This window comes from Aphelocoma coerulescens, chromosome 2 (assembly GCF_041296385.1).
Source record: "Aphelocoma coerulescens isolate FSJ_1873_10779 chromosome 2, UR_Acoe_1.0, whole genome shotgun sequence".
NCBI classification, from domain to species: Eukaryota; Metazoa; Chordata; class Aves; order Passeriformes; family Corvidae; genus Aphelocoma; species Aphelocoma coerulescens.
The window spans coordinates 27,338,868-27,358,414 of record NC_091015.1 but is presented as its reverse complement, the minus strand read 5'-3'; the positions used below and the strand labels follow the sequence as shown (position 1 = coordinate 27,358,414).

The window sequence follows — 19,547 nt, the reverse complement described above, 5'->3', positions numbered from 1 at the left end:
TTTGTGTGTGTATATAATACTTTGTAAAATGTTATGTACAGTTAGTTACCCAGACCACCCATGCCCAAATGGAGCAGCCTGCCACTAGATGGCTTTAGCACTTCACCGAGACCAGCCTGGGGTATGAGGTCTTGTGAGGGAAAGTTTGAACACACCAAGTAGGAAATGCTGGTTTCCCTTTGTCAGTCGAGACTCTTCTTGTTCATGCAGTCCTGCAGCAGTGAAAGGTGGCTGGGCAATCTGTACACAAATAAAAGTTTCCCCTATGTGCTTTTTATTCATCTGCTTCTCTACAGAGTATCAGGCTCTGTGAATAAATAGCCTGTCCTGGCTATGTGGCTGTACAAACCAGACAGCAATGCAAGGAACTGTAAAACATTTTTGGTATTAGAGTAGTGCTCAGGTCATACATGCATTTACCAGCATAATTTCCTACATTACCACACGGAAAACTGCCAGCCACTACAGATACCAAGGGAAAGACATAACCATGGGGCCTGCTGTCAACTAGGCCTGATGGTTAGCAGGGCCCCAGGCATCACACACACAATGAAAGGTGAGAAACTGCCAGACCTCACAGATAATAAAACGGGAAGTAGGGGCTTTGTGGGTCGCTGACTGAAGGGGAGACACCAGGGCAACTGTATCATAAACACCAGAGAGGGATGTCACCAAAGCCAGGGCCAACAGCAGCCCAGTAATGGAAGGTGTGAAGAGGAGCTGGTGGCTTCTTTGGGAGGAGGCTGGTGAATTGAGGGAACCTGGGAGAAGAGAAGGGGGGTACGAAGTGAATGCTGTAATCAGAACGGACTTCTACCAGTCTATGCTCTTTGGAACAGGACTGCTCCCCCTCCATTCATTACTGACTTCTGAGACTTGGTACCCATGTGCTGGGCTCATGGCTCACCCTGCTCTGCTGTCCTGGCTTGGGCATGGACGTGCACAACACGTGTAGTGCTCATAAGCAAGGGGCCTGTGTGTGTGATGATAAAGTGCTTGTGCTTAATCAAGGAAGGGCTACAAGGCTGGAGCATCTAATGAAATTAAAACAATGAAATGCAATCAGCGTGAGCCACAGGATCAAGACATTTTAGCATGCAAGGCCACCTTCAGCAGAGTTGAGCTGAGATATACCAGGCAACAGTAAATGCAGAAGTAACTGCAGCTAATAAAATGTTCGTAGCTACACTTCTTGTTAGAAAACAAGAAATCACCCACAGAATTACAGTTTTATTAATTCTAAAGCAAAACAAGGAAAAAATTTGGTAATTAAAAAACATACAGCTCTTGCTTTGTAAATTTGCAAACAGTGTAATTACTGACCTGAAAGCCTGATTACTAATTGCAACAGCCAAAACTCACAGTGATACTGTGCCAGAATATGCATATTCTTAATTCAAAACATTTCCAAGATGAGTATTAAATAAAGTGAGCACGTAATTTAACTCGATAGAATTTGACACACAGTTACAGTTGAGGTGAAAACGTTATAGATGATTTTTCTTTACATGAGGAAACGAGACACTTTATGTTGGTAGTTGCATTCACCTCAACATGGAAATTATCAGGAAAATTTATCAAATGATACTACACAAGAATAAAAACCAAACACTTGACACTTACAAATCCTAATTTCCATAAAGCAAAAGCTTTATTGCCTGTATTTATATAAATAGGGTATCATACAGTAAGCCCCAATTTACATTTATAAATGGAGAACATTTTGAAGAGCTCTTCAACAGCAACATGAAGTGTGCAAAAATACTGGAAAGAGAAATAAATATTCTAAAAAGAAAAAAAAGGAACTGCTCTCCCATGCCTAAAAATATCAAGTACCTCTTAGATTTTTAATTTAAAAAAAGATCTTTGCCAATTTTAGATCAAAATAAATGCAGATGCATTACAACATTAATACTGAATCAGAAAATAGAACCCAAAGTCTTGCATGTAATCTTGTACACCCACAGAAAACACTTCCACATTTTATCTTCTTGAAACTACACTAGAGCACAGAGAATGAGTGGTATATTGCAATATATTCTCTTTTAAAACACCAATTTTCACAGTCCTGGCAAACAGTACCAGTTTATTGCTAGCATTCCATTTAGTATTTCATAGCACACAAGTGTTGAGTAACTCATATACTGTAAATTAACACACACCAAGTAAACTGATGTTATTATCACATACCTTAAAACAGGTTTGGTTTTTTTCCCTAATTTGTGTGAATTTTGTTGCCTACAAAGTCAAGGACAACAATACCAATTAGCTCATAGCACAGTATTAGCAAAATATCATTGACGCGCTCTCAAGTCAATAAATAATCTTAATTCCAGCAGATAACACATCTAGAAGTACTCTGACCAATTACTTAGAATTGCACAGCCTTTTGGGAGCAGATGAGTGTCCACTAGTGACCAGAAGCAGGATTTATACAGGTTGATTCCATACTTCCCAGTATATTTCTGAAGTACAGGGAAATGCTGGTTATCTCAAAGTCTGCAAATACTTCTGTAGTCAAAACTCTGCACGCAGTTTAAAACTTACGTATCTACAAGTCTCCAGTCCTTGAGATTTCAGACCTTCACAGTACTAAGTTAAAAAGTTATCAGAGACAACCTCCTATAGTTTACCTGCACTCTGCACTGAAACAGTCACATGACTTCTCAGGGAACTCTTCTCTAGGACACAGTCATTGCTAGAAGAGAAAACCCCCACTCTTTAGCATTAGAATTTGCATCAGCTAGATATATAGGCTGGTTAAGTAAGAACCTGAATTGCAAAGACGTTGCTTTACCATAAACAAAACCTGGGAAGAGAAAGAAATGGATTTTTCTTAAAAAAAAATCTTTAGAATACAGTTGACAGTGGCACTTTGAATGAACTTACAAGGAAACAATCATTTGCATACAAGAGAGTGTGATCAAACAATGAACAGAGGAATCCACAGCACCACTTTGCCATCTTCTGAAGGACACTTTTCAAGTGTTTCTTTTGAAGGTCTGCTTTCACAGCATATAAACTCAGCTTTGGGGCCAATCAGCATTATCTGGAAAACTTTTTTAATAAAGGTCTTTGGATTTTAGCAAATCCAAAGAGTCCACAATTCCAGGAGTGCTTTTCTTCAGTCCTCTGTATAAGGGCCACGCACTGTACCTAGAGGCTCACTTCAGGAATACCTGTTTCTACCAAGCACAGTCATACACACATCATTTTACTACTCTGATAGCAATTTATTTTTTCACAGTAAGTCACAAATTACCTTTGTCTAAAGTATATGCTTGGACTATGATGGACATCCATTAGAGAGCCACACATTTTCTAATAGTATTTACGCCTGGACAGTCTCTGCTGGAACGAGATTCCCTGTTGTATCCAGCTGCATACACTTACAAGAGCAGGCAGAAACTGGGCACTCAGTATGGTCCCTAAATAGCAACAGCCGAAAAAAGAAAAAAGAGGTAAAATAATTTTGCAATTATACATTTAACTATGTGCAGAGGTGTAGTATCTCAGAAAAACTCAGTATCATAGTTCAGTTTTACTATTTAAACTTTATAATGATAGATACAGGGAAGGAGGCATGTTCTACTCAGTGCAGCACACATATGTGAAATAACAAAAATTTAACATCAACTTACCTGAACCAGCTCAGCATATGACCAGCATGTCCACCATGCCTACAGTTGTGACACCAAGTAAACCAGTTGTTGAACTGGGCTAACTTCTTGTCTTTGCTAAGATCCACTTTTTCATCTGACTTGGATCCTCCTGTGCAGAGAAAAACCCACCCCCACAAATATGGCTGTAAATCATTACACTTCATTTGTATTTCAGTTCCAGCAACATCACTAAAATAGTTTTGAAATTAGGGATATTGTGTGAAAAAGCAGCCTGATTTTAAAAGAGAAGTCAGTAAAAATATTAAGACATGGAAGAATGTCAAAAAAGAATTAAGACTGCTGAGCTGTTGCTTCACATCTCATGGACATGCTAAACTTGCCTATTAAACAAGTTTTACAGACAGAATATCCTTCAATGGTGATTTATGCTTTATTGATTGATTTACATTCCAGTGAATTATGGGCCTATTCTGCTGCACATGAAATCTTCTGCTTTAAAAAAAGAAAATCAACAATATCTAAGTTATGAATTGGAACAAGTAAAATATAGAAGTCATAACAAAGATCAGTGAAAGAATGAGAAGAGATAAATAAACACGACAACTGTACAGCTGTTCAGGGCTCTGTAACAAGACTGACTTAAAAATATGGTCAAAATCCTTTTCATTTAGACATTATATAATGCTGAGCCAAAGGCATTAAGAACTAAAATATTCTAGTCATAATATCTCTTAGCTGTGACAGCATGACCCCTGCTTTCTTTCATCTTAGTAACAGAAAGCACACATCTCTCTTCCTCCTAAAAATTAATTCATTTACATTAGAAGATTTGTGTAGCATCCCTACAATTAATCTCAAGAAAACACACTCCCTATTTCTTTCAGTTGTAAAGCTCACAATACTGACCCCCACAATACTTGGATCTCTACATCAACCTAACCATGGAATTTGACTGACAATTTCACAGAAAACTGCCAGAACCAAGTAACTATGCATACTGTCTGACCCTTAAGAATTGAAACAAAGGTTTCATCATAAAATTAGATGGCATGTAAACAAATTCTCAATTATGATCCTTCTCCCTTCAAAATGATGAGTATGAATATTTACAGTATAATCACAAATAGAAAAAAAAAAGTGCAACAGAAGATCTTCCAATAGGAACTGCTAATTTAACTAGTACTGTAGCTGAATAACTAAAACCCACTGTGTCATACCTGGACAGCTGGAAACTGGTGTTCCCATATTTATCAAGCAAAGTGCACAGCGGGGAAGGGGCTTGCGGCAACCAGGGCAGCTCGTAACTTTTGACTTGGTTGGTGAACCACTGACTCCATATTGGCTAAAACCTCGCCCCTGATGAGGAATAGCTGAACAGCTGTAAGAGATTGATTTCCCACAGAAATTGCAACTCACAAACACCTAAAGAGAACAAATGCCCATTAATTTTTTGGTTTGGTTCCACTTTTGCTACACCTGTGAGTGAATCCATTCAAGCTAGTATGTAATACTAGTAAACATTTATTTACCAGATATTCTAGAGTGCCCTGGAAAGCTAAAGCTACTTGTGAAGGAGTTCTTAACATCTTGGCTTATAGATGAGGCACACAGCCTTGAGAAGAAGGACTTAATGATGCTCACTTACTTCAAAAGCACATAAAAACATGCACAATTGTTAAAACTTTGAAATATATTATTTAAGATAATAAAAGCCGTATCTTCAGTAATGGAAGAAATTAGGTTTATTCAACTTACTATATAAAGTCTGGTCTCTCCATCCTTACAGTCAGATGACTCACACTACAGTCCCCAACATAAGGATTTCCCTAGTATTATTTATCTGCATCCTTCATGTCACAAGTTGTGACTTGATACCAAGGAGCACATATTTTAAACTCTTTAGGGGCTGTTTATGTTAACCACATAAGGAAGGAGCAGTAAACTCAACTCCCTCCCACTTGGAACAGCTCTGCTTAAACAGCTGTGACTGATAAATGAATTCAAAACCAGCTTTCCTCAGAAACTCCCAGGCCCCAAAGCCTGTAATGAACATACTTAGCAGCCATAAGAGAGTAAAAGGTGCGATGGTAAGACCATGTCGGCTAAAACTGCCACCAGATGTTAAGAAGATAGCATTTGGGAAGGGAATTAGTTTTTGGGTCAGCATGTGTTCAGAACTGATAATGAAAGTTGCTGCTGTTCACTTTAGTGTCAGGTTCAAGGGCTTCAAAACAGCTTTGAGTTTTTTACAATTAAAGGTAATTTGAACTAGTTCCATGGTTTCAGCATCAGTCTCACCCTGACACTGAATTCAGCTGGATGATACATCTCTGATGTATCAAAAAAAAAAAAAAAAATCAGAAGAGTTTCCAGTTTCCCCAGAAGTAAAGTGTTGATAAGGTTACAGTTTCTGAAAGACCTGTTACTTGAAAAGAAAAGTGACACCTCTTTTTATTAGGGCAGGCTTAGTTGAAATCTTTCTTTTGCACATAAATCCTCATGAAAACCCAGATATGGCCAGCAAGGTTTTTTTTACAGAAGTACCATGCCACATTCCTTTCTGGACTGGTCATACTTCATGTAAGTTTTATATTTACCTGGGCTAAAGGCTTTGAGCTGGGATCCAGCTTACTTCTATGGATATCAAATTCTGCACGTTTATGCCAAAACCTCCAAGCATCTAAAAGATTCCTGTAGTTCTCAATCCAGTACTGAACCCTTTCATCCTTAAGTACATCTGATGGAGAACCCTAAATCAGGCAGGAAAAAATGTCAGATATACACTGAAGACACACAATACATATTACTCAGTTTTTCAAAAGGCTTTACGAAGTGTACTACAAGATATAAGAAATAATATAGTGTAATTTATCCTGAAGAAGATGAATTTTCTGTTAAACTGTAATGTGAGTTTGATAAAGATTTTTTTCAGTTTCTCTCCGGTTGAAAATACTTGTGCTGCTATATCTTCCTAAGAACTTACATCTGTGAGATGAAGGATTTGAAAGTTCTGTCACATATCACAGTCTATATCACTGTCATGATTGCATATGCAGTTAAATACACTGCTGGCAATAGCTGCTACTGTGTAACGGCCAAGGTATGCCCCTTATAAAAAACAAACAAACCCAAAGCCTACAAACAAACAAACCAACAAAACCCTCACCTTTGTTCTCTACCAAAATCCTGAAAGCAAAAGAAAATAATGAAAACATCAGGAAACACCCCAGCAATAAGCAGATAAATGGGTATTCCCAGCTCAGCTAGTGAAAAGGACTGATTTTCTTCTGTCTCTTTCCCCTGCTATCTCCTCAAGCTATCTCAACCAGAGAGGGTGAAGACACATGCTTGTTAGTTAACACTGAGTTTCCGATGACTCCACCAAAAAAACCCCAATTGTCCCAATTTAGTACAGAAAATACTTCTTAGTTCACAAAATTCAACACTATGCTGATAAAGAAACTATGTTTAGTTTTCCTCCATGAACTTTATTTTGGAGTGAAACACTAACCTGTAGCATGCAATAGCTTGCTGTCTGGACATCTCCAGTTCTGTCAACATAACTTTCCATCAAGTCAACTCCATCTTTTGTCAGCCCTGTTAACAGTATTCCCTCCAAATTCCCAGCCTCTTTCATTTCATTTGTCAGCTTTTCAATAAACCTGTTGAGCTATAAAAAATATGTATGAAGAAATATATAAATATAAGTAAAAACAGTGTCTGCTGCTAACAGAATGCCGTGTTGCTGGATGTTATGCAGAAAAAGTTAAATTACTATGTTGTATGACACTGCATGAAACCACATGTTTATACACAAACTTTAAGCTTCCTGATAGAAAATGGAAAGAGAGGTTATGTGCTCTTAGAATACTTTGGTGAATTTAAAATAGAACATTCCTGCTGTAAAACCAAACCTTAATTTGAGAAAACATTAATGCCTGGAAATAAATACTGAGTAAGTAGAAATATCATCCAGTAGGACAGGTATACAGTTGATGCAATTGCATTTAAACTACCATGTAATGAATACTCACAAAAACTTCCAAAACAACAATAAAACCAATAAAGCCCCCAAACCAACCAACCAACAACCAAATCAAAAATCGTGCTGAAAATACAAACTAAAAACCAGATACCATACCTTATATACTACTGTGATAAGAAAAAACGAATCACTCACGACTCATTATTTCTACTGTTCACCCCTCTAGCCCAGTTTCTTCTGCCTCTGAATTAAGCACAGTATAAAAGTTTGTTTAAATGTGCAACCACAAACTTACCTGAGCATCATTGAGGAACTTGCAAGCAAATGCCACTCTGTCTCGTACAGCTACATTATTTTCATACTTCAGAGAGAAAAATGGGAATACCAATATCAGACGCATGTTTCCATTTTTCCAATACATTGTAAAAATCAGAGCACTTGCACTACCATCTAACAAATACAATGAAATTGATTGTGTACAAAGAAAGCATGACATCAGGAGAAAGCTAACTCTAAATATCAGCTTACTTGTTTGTACTCAGATACAGGTATCAGAGGAAGACTGCAGATACGGGAACAATCTCCCAGGAAAGCCTGGTAAAACACATCCTACAAGGTTTATGAAACTCTACAAAAATAAACTTTGCAAGTCCTGTAGAGAACTTAGTGCTTCCAGCATGTATAGCCAAGAGTCCCACCAAGTCACAAGAAGAAAAACAAAGCAAGCTTCCTTTACTATATTTACAAAATAACTAGCCTAACCACTCCATTCCTTCCTTAAATTGCAAATAAAAGTTAACAAACAAAGCAACAAAACACCCCAAGCAAACACAAAGTAAACATCCAGAACAAATTTATCATAAGTATATTAACACTTGAGCTTCAGCAGTGCATCAATATTTACCTTCTGCTTTTTAATCATTTCACTAGATGCAACACTGAAGAAAAAAAATACTTTCATTACACTAAAAGCATCAAATTATGACAACTTTGCTTTCAACAGCTTTGGGCCAACTGCGCTGCTGCATTACAGGAGTCCTCTCCCGGGCTAAATAATTCCTACTGAATCAAGTATTTCTACTGTTCTCTAACCAGGAATAAAGTATGTTAACTCCTCCAAAGGCTCAAACTATAACATGATTAAAGATTTAGTTTGCCTTTTAAATGGTAATTCTGTATCAGTTTCAGAAGACCTGGAATATTCTATTTACTGTTTCAACACAGTGAAATTATTTTAACAAGTAAGCAAGGGAAAAGAAAATATAATTCAATGCAAATATAGCTTGATGAAAGTCCTGCAAACTCCCCTGCATTTAGTCTGCTTTTTGCAGTTCTATTATTGATCTGTCTTCTGTTTCTTTCCACTGCTTATATTATTTTGATAATGTATTTCTAGTGGTTTAATAACTCCATACTAAAAATCAAATTCCTCTAAAAAGATGTGTTAACTATAATGGATATTTTGGTTGTTCGTGCATGATTTGTTTACTAAGATAACATTCACCAAATATGAAATGTCTGTTTAGCAGAAAGAAATGCTATTTGCCAGCACCAGGATAAAAGAATACATTCTAATTTGATCAATTCTTGGAGTATATAGGACTCCCCCTACATATGTGCATATATCTACACGCTCCTATTGCATAAAGAAATTTTAACCTAACATACAGAAATTTACTCACCAAAACACCATCATATGAACCAGACTCACTCGTCAGGAAAGCAAACATAGCACACAAATAGGGATTGTTCAATTGCAGTCTTAGAGTACTGCACATTTCTCTCCAAAGTGAGTTCTTCTCATCTGTGTAGCCTGATAGAGCCATTGCTACTACATTAAGGTTTAGATCACCTGTTTTATGCAAAGGAATCAGCGAAACAATTATTATTCAAGTTAAGGACTTAAAAAACTCCAGTTAAAACTGTAAATAAAAGCATCCATCTGAAACACAATGTTTGGTCAGGATGCAACACAAAATGCAGTTGAATTAACACTACCTGAAATTAATGTGCCTACACTACCATGTATAGTAGCTTCTGCTTTAAATGCCTCTGTTCAGGTAAGTTAGCATCTACATGCATGACAACCTCTTTAAACAACATCACACTGCTTGTGGTATTTTGAAATAACTATCATAGAAGATTTTCATTATCATAATTCATACCCACAGGAAGTGAAAAGACAGGATTGTATATCTAGCCATCGTTTGACAGACCTAGCTGGAGGATGGAAATTTTATATAAAAGTTTCAAGCTAAGAAGTTTCCTAAAAACACAAAAACTATTTAAGCTAAATACTCATTCTGTCAGAAAGTTCAATTTTATTCTTAAATTTGAAAGAAGCATGTCTTCACTCTGAATCCTCCCTATGGAAAGCACAGACAGACACTCTTTCCCCCAGCAACTCCATCGAAGTAAAAAGAATCCCTAGTTCTGAACATATGTCTTTCTGGGTTTTTTATCAGTATGAAATTCTGAAACATATGATCTATTTTAACTAGACAGTATGGCATATGGTAGTCTGATGAGTGAAATATCAGGATTTGCCAAGCTCCAATACAAGTGCTTCAAGTAACAATTTCATAATACAACAGGCATCTCTTCCCAACTATCTTCCATAATTCTGTTAACTGAAAAAATCTAACGTAATACAGAGCCAAAATAAAAGACTAAACACAATACACACCTTTTCCTGAGGAAGCCCCTTTATTCAGAATTTGTATTGCTCGCCGTATGTCCAAGTTGAAAAGTGCTACAGCAGCAGCTCGCTCCCAGTCTCCTTCCTGTTCCAATGAATTTAGGAAAGGTTCCACATCTAAGTCTGTTCCCTTCTTTATCCACCCACAGAGCTGCAAAGCCAAAGATCTCTCCTCACTCAGATACTGAATAATATCTGCCTGTCTATCAGATCCACTCCTGCTGTGCCTGAGGTTCTCTGTTGTTCCTAGAAATGGGAAATAAGTTGAATTATGCTTAAATCACAATTTCAATCACCATCACAACACAACACTTTGATTTCAATCATAAAGCAGGGTACAAAAACTGACTATCACATTTTAGTACTTCAACATTGCTTAAAACTCCATGGTAAGAAGCAGCAACCACAAAATTATTTTGATCTGCTAAAAATTATGCACCTAAGCTTGACACATATTCATCAGTCTTTTTTCTTTCTTCTACCATTTGTTACATTTGACAGGAGTTTTCAGTATGTTCACATTGAAGATACATAATACAGGTTCAAGCATCTGCTCTACCAGTTCTCAGCCAGCATCAATGTGTTAGAAGCTTTCCCACCACTGAAGACTCCTTTTTTGCTCCAAGGAACATATTTATTAATAAGACATATATTGAAATCAGAAGGAAATATTCAAGTAATATATTATACTAAGAAAAACTTCAGTGAGCATGAGAGGCAGAATGTGACGAACCCGGGGTGATCACCACTTCAGAACAGGCCAGCTTACTTAAACATAGTTGCATAAATGTACTTAATACATTAGCAGTGACAGCAAAGTCACCTTTCTAGAACTACACCCTGATGTGGAGCTTTGAAAAATATAATAGTTATGCAGGGAGCAAGAATACTTAGTGCCATAGTCAAAACTTCAAAACTCAAATGTTTGAAATAGTTCAAAGATTTTCCTCTGAGGATACTATGCTTTTACAATTACTAACTTTCAAAGAACACTGAAAACTCTGGAAATTACTGTTAACTTACATTATTAAAACACAATATTTTGTTTCAAAATATTTGTTTCAATATTTTTAAATAGCGTCTTTGAACAATTGCCAAAGACAACGCATGAGTGCATCATTTTGCAAACATTATACAACAGTACTTAGCAAAGTTGGAACATTCTTACCCAAAGATGACTTCACAATTGATTTAATGCCAGCATAAACTAAGGGACCTTTGTTTCCTGTAAGTTTTTGATCCATATCTTCAGTATACTGCTTCATAAGTATTTTCATGTATAGGAAGCTTAATTTTTCCCAAAAAATGTTTTTAAAAATTTAAAGTCACATCCTGTTAAGATATGCAAAGTATTTACAGGACGTTGCATTGTATTTAAAGATTTTAATGCATTTTATGTAAGTGGTTTACATATAAAGGTATATTACTTCCTTAGGACAAAAACTACAATAAAATAAAGGATATAATGCAGAGTGTACCAAAGCGATTTCAGCTGAGGATCTTCATTTCCAGCTAGGAGGTGATTTCTCCAAACTTGTTCGGTATCAAGACCATACCTTGACAGAGCTCTGAGCCGCATTTTGGTTGCTATATCTTTTTCCAAGGAACTAGCCTTTCCTTCTTCTGTACACTCATACAAATGTCGTCCGCAAGCCCACATTAAGGATGTCACTGGGCTCCACGCAAGAGAAATTCTTTCAAACACTGTGAAGTCAGACATAGTCCTGTTGGGAGTCACTACTACCATTCGATTTTGATTTGTGGGATGCCAGGCAAATGAAGCAATGTAATTTTCACATGGTTGGACACTTCTTTCAATTATTGTTGGCTCAGTTTCATCTCCAATAGGTGTGGGAGTATGCTGCATGTCATACAGTCTAATGATATTACTATCCCTTGTTAATGTAGCTAACAGTCCAGTCCTTGTTGGGCACCATGCAACTTTTGTTAAGGGTTTTGGTTGCTCTGTCAAGGTCAAAACAGGTTTTTCAAACTTTCTTAAATCCCATATGGCAACCTGACCTTCATAGAAGGAAGCAACACGATCGTGGAAATAGGGATCAACAGTCACTCCTTGGACAGCCTTGGTGTTTACAAATATTTTTTGGCTTGTGTTCCTAAGATCAAAGATAGCCAGATTTCGATGCATTCCAGCTAACAGCAGCTTCTGATCCCGTGGAAGCCAACAGAGAGAGAGACAAGCATCATTCTGTCCTAATTCGTACAGTGGTTTTGTTACTACCAAGCCTGCTTCAGCATCTCCTGCTGAAAGCCTTACTTTCTCTGTAGCAACTGCAGTCTCTGGGGCATATTTGCTGCTGATATCCCAGATCAGTACTGAAAAGTCAGCCCGATGTTTATCTAACCCAGCAGCAAGCCAATTGCTATCCAGTGGGTTCCACGCGAGGGTATTGCATTGCCGGGCATGTTTGGGAACAAACTCTTTGCCTATCAAATCTTTAGATTTTGAGTTGTGATCTTGCCCGAGGCTGGTAAGTACCACTCGGCCATTGGCCTGTCCAACAGCAAGGAGACATTCAGGATCATACTTGGGATACCAAGCCACACATTTCATGTACGGTGTATCCGAATTTATTGACAGTAGTGTAGCTGTAGTTTCTTCCGACAACCGCAAGGACCCTGCCTTGAGCTCTGAACTTACAGCAGAGTCAATGTGATAAAGGCTCAGTTCCGAATCACACACAACAAATCTGTCAACATGGTGTGGGGCCCACAGGATATCAGGTTTGGAGCCACTCATGGCTAGGGTAAATTGACACACAAATTAAGCTCTGGTAAGAAGATTCAGGTGATATCCATGCATATGGAAACTGTTGAGAAAATAATTTGTAGGAATGTTATTAAAACCCAGTTCTTTTTCAATCTGAAATAATCATTAAACAAACAAAACCAAATGACTTTTAGCTCAAGGGTTTAACTCATAACACACTTCAAGCCAAATCCTGAAGCATTCTCCTCACAGCACATGTTGTTTTTGCTGGTATGTATGTACTGAGACAGAACCAACACGGCCACCTACAAACTGATGACAACAGGATTTGCTATGTTTACATACTCCACACCAGTATTAAGCAAGAACACATTACCCGAGATGCGCTGTGTCAGGATACGTGGGTGTGCCGCTGGGAAAGCGCCACTCCCTCAAACATCTAGAAAAGAATTTCCCTGCCTAATTAAAAAGCATTAAGAGACAAAAATTAGACTCTGTCTGTTTTGTCTAAAGCCCGTTCCACAGCCTATAAAGGCTTTCTATCTTGGAAGGTTTCAACAGAAATGCAAATTGTCATCTTACTGTACAGCTCCTAATCCCAGCTCCCGCCCCAATGTTACCACGTCTCCGTTCGTATCTGGCCCAGCAACATTCAAATAGGCACATTACTGTCAAAACTCCGTTTACACTTTCGGTAGCTGCATGCCCAGAATCACTACACGTGCCTACATGCCAACAGACCCCACAGATCCTATACACCTCTTCCATCATTCTGGACAGGGACATGCAAACTTGGGAGGTATGAAAAAACAGCATTATTTACTCTACTTGGGCCGTCTCTGTGTGCCTGCAGGCCACTCCCCCGCCCGCCCCCGCCCGCCTCCGAGGGGGCGCAGGGCCCCCGGCCGCAGCCCGTTCCCGGCAGGAGACACGGAAGGCGGAGGCGGCCGCAAGAGCGGACCGGAGCCGTGAGACCGCCACCCTCCCTCCCTCCCTCCGTCCGTCCGTTCCCGGGCGCGGCAGCCGCTCACCAGCCCGCGGAGGCCGCAGCCCGGCGCCGCCAGCCGGCCCCGCCGCCCGGGCAGGGGGAACGGGAAGCGCACGAGGGCTTCCGGCTGCGCCGGGGAAGCGGAAGCAGCCCCCGAGCGGGGCGTTTCCGCTGGGCGGCGCCGCGCGCGCGCTTCCGGGCCCTGTCCGCTCTCCTCCCTCCCATTGGCGCGGGACGGTCGCGTGCCCCGCCCCCCCCGCGCGCCCCGGGCGCCGCAGCGCCCCCCGCCGGGCCGGGAGCCGGGAGAGCTCCGGGCGGGAGGGAGCGGGGAAGGCTCGGGACGCGGCCGGCAGTAGGCTCTAGGGTGGCCCTGCTGGAGCAGCGAGGTTGCACCAGAGCACCTACTGCGGTCCCTGCCGGCCTGAAAACTTTCTGCGGTTCTGTGTCCACAAAGAGCATCTAATAGCAGCCCTCTGCCATGGACACCTCCCAGTGTACCACGTTGCCCAGAGCCCCGTCCAGCCTGGCCTTGAACACTTCCAGGGATGAGACATCACAGCTTCTTTGGGCAGCCTGTTCCAGCTCCTCAGCACCCTCACACTATATAATTTCTCCCTTATATCCAGTCTAACCCCACTCCCTCTTGCTGGGGACCTGCTCAAACAGCCAAAGTACGGGATTTTGGGACTGCAAACCATCTCTGAGCAAATTCTTCCAGTATTTGATGACACAGTAATGAAGTTTTCTTACATATAAATTACCTGGGAAAAAAAAAAAAAAAAAAAAACAAAACCAAAACCTTATTTCCTCACTCCTAGGTGATTAGGATTTTACAACCTGTTTTTTTGCAAGCCATGGAGATGTGAAGTTTCACCTTTTTCCTTTTGTTTTCAATGTTCTTTAAAATTTTTTGAAATAAAAATTATAAACTGAAGTACTAATTAGACAATTTCGGATTCTCTCAAAATAGCTTCCTTCGTCATACAGAAACAGGCCTGGAAATATTTAAATATCACATTTTTAAAGTGATGCCTTTTCCTGGTCTTAAAATCAAGAGTCATACACGGTTAGAAGGGGAAAAGGGATTTTACCTTGGTGTTTATTTTAAGGATCCTTAGGTGCACACGTCCAGGTAATATACATCAAGATGCACCCCGCTGAGTCCCTCTATCTCTGTGTCTCTGTGTCTCTGTCTCTCTGTCTCTCCAACATTGGGTATAACATTATAGGTTTTACTAATTAGCATATCTATCAAAGATTCCCCAATGAGAGGCTCAAGTGAGCCCCCCTCCCCAAGGAACCTTCCCCTGGATGGTTCTATCTTGGTTTACAGAATGTGTTCTGGAGAGAACCTTGGGGTCTGGGGCACCCTGATCTCTAGCTACGAAGCTTCTAAAATGTTTAGTCTCTTAGCTTAACAAACAAGTCCAAGAATGAAGGCAAAAAGCACTAGGAATACAGAAGTTGTAAAAAGGTATAACAGGGGTATAAAAGAAAAGGCAAAAATCTTCATGGCATCAGAAGTTTTCTTCAGCACTGTTAGAATCAGGACATTAGTTCCTTACTTTAGGACATTAGTTCCTTACTGCTTCTCTTGCTTCTTTTCTCATAAAAGAAAGGAACTGCATATACTTTGGCTTCCTGATTGAATATTTTCCTACTTTCTCTTTTGAATTATGGCATGTAATTTTTGATGGCCTTTCCAATGTTTTTATAACTTAGCAAAACATTTTAAAGAAAATGTATGATAAACCGTTGTTCATCCATCTTTTCAATAATCTCAATGTATTCAGTGCCTTTAGTTTAAAAATGTGTTTGAACATGATTTGTGTCAATGTCTGTTGTCTTTTTTCTTGTCTCTAATGAAAAATTGCAAAAAAAACTAACAAAATATAAAAATTTGGGATCCAAGTGGCTCAAGAGGTATGCCCCAGGAGCGCAGGGATTCAGGAGCTTTGGCTTAAGACAGCTCTGAACCTCAGGTAGAGAAAAAAAACTTGCAGTCTGAGCTGGTCAAAAAGAAATCTATTTCTAAAAGCCCCTAGAAAGGGGTAGGTTTCTCCAGCACTGCCTTAGCAAGCTGGAGAGGAAGGGAGACTGAGAGATGGGCGTGTCTGCTTTTCTCCCTTTTATAGCTTTTGCTCCGCCCACAGTCCGCCCACAGCCCACCCCCCTGGTTCAAGGCGATTGGTGTTTTCCCCTTGACAGACCATCTCTGTCCACCAATGGCTCTTCCTGGTCAGAGGGGTGATATTAGTTGAGATAAGGGTCATGTGCTTATGGGGGCTGGGCTGTTTGTTGCAACTGGGGTTTTTAAAATCTGCCTTGAAACCAAGATACAAGTAAAACAAAAAAATACATCCAACACATCTTAAAACACTTGTAAAAGTATACAGTAAACACAGGAAGACCATAAAAACTTGATTAGTGTACCTGGACTGATGGATTGATTTAACATTCAATTTAAAAATATTAAGCTCAAATTAATTAAAGCACTTAATATGCAAAGACCAAGCACAAATAGGGATTTCATGTATGACATCTAAGCATAGGGGAGAATTTGTATTATCCAAAGAGCTACATTTTAATGTGTTAAATTTTCACAGGGTTCATTAATTTAAGCCACAAATGTCATGTAATAGTGCAACAACTAGTTGTCTTAGATTTCATTGTAATATTCCTTCCATTTTAAGAGCACTTTTCCTCATAGAACAGTTGTTTTTTTCCTTAGTAACAGTAATCTTTAAGAGCTCAGAAGTTGTTTTAATAAATAAAATAGGCCAAACTATGTGGAAAAATGAAAAGTAATTCAGATTAAGTAGTCTATCATATATCAAAGGCAAAATTGGAAGCCTGGATTTTCATGCTTATCTGTTTCATTTTCATCATTCCATTTCCTCTGCTGCTGTTGAAGTGGAACATAGTGGCTTTTTCACAGCTGTTTCAAATAATCACCTGGAGGTTCTTTTTATAACAAAGATGAAATTCAGTTTGTGTGCTCCTAACATATTTCCATGGGCAAATATGGGAGTTCAGTTTATAAATGTAGTTAATACTTGCAATAATCACATCATCTAACTTAGATTCTAAGAGTAAGTTTTTTAGGTACTAGAGAATCAGCAGCTTAACTGACATCAGCAGCTGAACTGTCAGACATCTTACTCATTTCTTGAGTCCTAATGATGGTCCAGATACACAACTAACAAATACACAAGCTACAGAAGAGGTACTTCCTGTGTCTTTGGCACAAGAAAGATTCAGAGAAATTTTAAAATGAAATATTATATTTTGAACCAGTAAATGCTGCTACTACAATGTCAGGTGCAAAGTAAGTTAATAGAAACACAAGAGCTATTTGGTGTTTCAGAATGCAAAAGAATGTTACTACCTGAGAGATCACTGTGTCTCAGATCACATGAACTGTTGGGACATAGATGTTTTCTATTTGATCATTCTACCACATGCAGAAATTGTATTTTCTATGTTGATCTCAAAATAAATACTTCAGCAGTATTTCATTAGTGAGGTTTTAAATTCCTCTAATGTTTCTGAACCTTTTAAACTCTTGGATCTTTGCTTCTGTTTTCCATGCTCTGATTTATCCTTTTCGTTTGCATGTAGCTGTCTCCACATTTGTGTCTTTGTCCAATAGCAGCATCTTTATTTGTAAATAATACACAATGTTTTTTTAGTTTTGAGGTTGTACCTAGATAATTATTAATCTCTCCATCACCATTGCATAACAACTGCTTTTTATATTTCCTTGTTCCTTGCAATTGATACGGTAAAATAAACTTACGCATTTAAACCCCCAAATCATTAAGGATCTAACTCAGCTTGACTTTCATCAAGTCTCATTTTAATCCTGCATTTTTTGGCCTCTCAAGCGTTGCACATATTTGTGATCAGTCCCTGTGATATTCCTTGTAAGATATGCTTTTTTTCTAATGTGAATTTATATGTGACAATTGGTTTTATGCAGTTATATTTTTAACTATTTTCAGCAATTTATCTTCATGGATGATGTATCTTTTTTTCTGTTGTTGTTCTGACTGCAAAATATTCCAAGTTTGCTCTATGTACAAGTCTCTGAATTTGTCAAGAATTTTTGATCATGTGAAGACTTTGTACAATGGAAGCTCCATTTTGAGCTTATTTTCTTCTTTAAGGATATGTTAAAATTCGTAAGAGATCAAGGTATACCAAGGTTAGTTAATATTTTTTGAGATATTAACTGGAAGCTCTTTTTTCCCTACAACTTTGTTATGCTTTTTCATATTTGATTCCTGGAAGGCTGGCTTTTCATTTAGTTTATGTTAATCTCTGAGATTTGTTGTATTTGTGTCATGTCTGGCAACGGGAACTAGCCAAAATAGCTAAATCCTTTCAGGAATACAGAAACACCTAAATACTGCTAGAGGTTTTTTTGTCTATTGTGCAATGTGATGTTAACACTGATTTTTAAAGACATGTTAAATATTAATTTAGTTATCTAAGTCTACTGCTGCTCCTCCCTTTACAGAAAAAGAAAAAAGTATATATTCTGTCGTTGCTATTTTTAACATTAGTACTTGTTTGGATTATAGTTACTTAAACTTGCAGAAGCTGTTGCTTAATGGAGCCTAGCAGATTGTTTCAGATGTAGTGTTGTACTCCTCCATGCCATAACGCATACCCCGTAGTATTGCTTTATCTGGTTTTTGGTAAGAGAAGAAAGTATTCATTACATAGGGCGTTTGAAGCTGGAGTTCATACCTCTCGGTCTATGTAAAATACATGTCTCTTTAAAAAGATTCTAAACTATACAGATTCAGCAGCATGATTGCTTAAATTTTGGGCACAGGTTGCAAGACTGTTTCCTCCAGGCTTTAGTATTTCTACTGAAAATTCTTTTGTTTGCACAGATCATACTTTTGTTCTTTGTGTATGTTGGGATTATCACTTAATTTTATACAATTTCACGTTAAAAACACAATGCAAGTTACTGTATTCAAATGCCATATGTTTTCAGGGTGAAAAAGGCTCAGAGGATCCAGTAGGTCCAGTTGGCCCACCAGGTCTTTCACCTTGGTCATTCATTAATTGAGGCATTCAAAATAAAAAGCCTTTTAAGTAAGGAAGGTGACTCTTCTTTTGATGGCAGAATGGCCTTTGTCAACTGCACAGGCTTGGATAAGACTGAAAAAACTCCCAGTTTCACTTACTTCATTAGTATTAGTGGTGGTTGCTGTACTTGTTATTCAGTGGGATGCGTAGAAATGTGAGCAGGGGAAATTGAAATAAATACAGCAAGAATTTCACAGGCAGCTACTTCATTCTATTAATTGGAAAACTGATCTGTGGAAGTTTGGAAATTAATGTCCTAGCTAATCTTTTTAGGGTATCCAGGCTCCTGAAAGAATAGCTGGACGAAAGGGATCACAAAGTTTGAGTGTTCAAAGTCCAAAGGTAACCTGTGAAAAAAATACTGATTTTAGAAGGATAGAGCAGGAGATATATGTGACAGAGGACCAGGCTTTCTA

The 19,547-nt window shown here is 38.6% G+C and overlaps 1 protein-coding gene across 1 annotated transcript; it reads right to left on the bottom strand.

Moving 5' to 3' along the window:
* Positions 1–1,215: 1,215 nt before the first annotated feature.
* LOC138106378 (GATOR2 complex protein MIOS) lies at positions 1,216–14,153 on the bottom strand. The gene is made up of 11 exons (XM_069006895.1): positions 14,069–14,153; positions 11,771–13,137; positions 11,475–11,573; positions 10,295–10,552; positions 9,291–9,460; positions 7,904–7,969; positions 7,135–7,293; positions 6,221–6,373; positions 4,841–5,045; positions 3,642–3,771; positions 1,216–3,428 (listed from the first exon to the last, which is right to left on the bottom strand). The coding sequence occupies exons 2-11, from the start codon at positions 13,065–13,067 to the stop codon at positions 3,332–3,334; spliced, it is 2,634 nt and encodes an 877-aa protein (XP_068862996.1). The 5' UTR covers positions 13,068–13,137; positions 14,069–14,153; the 3' UTR covers positions 1,216–3,331.
* Positions 14,154–19,547: the final 5,394 nt, after the last annotated feature.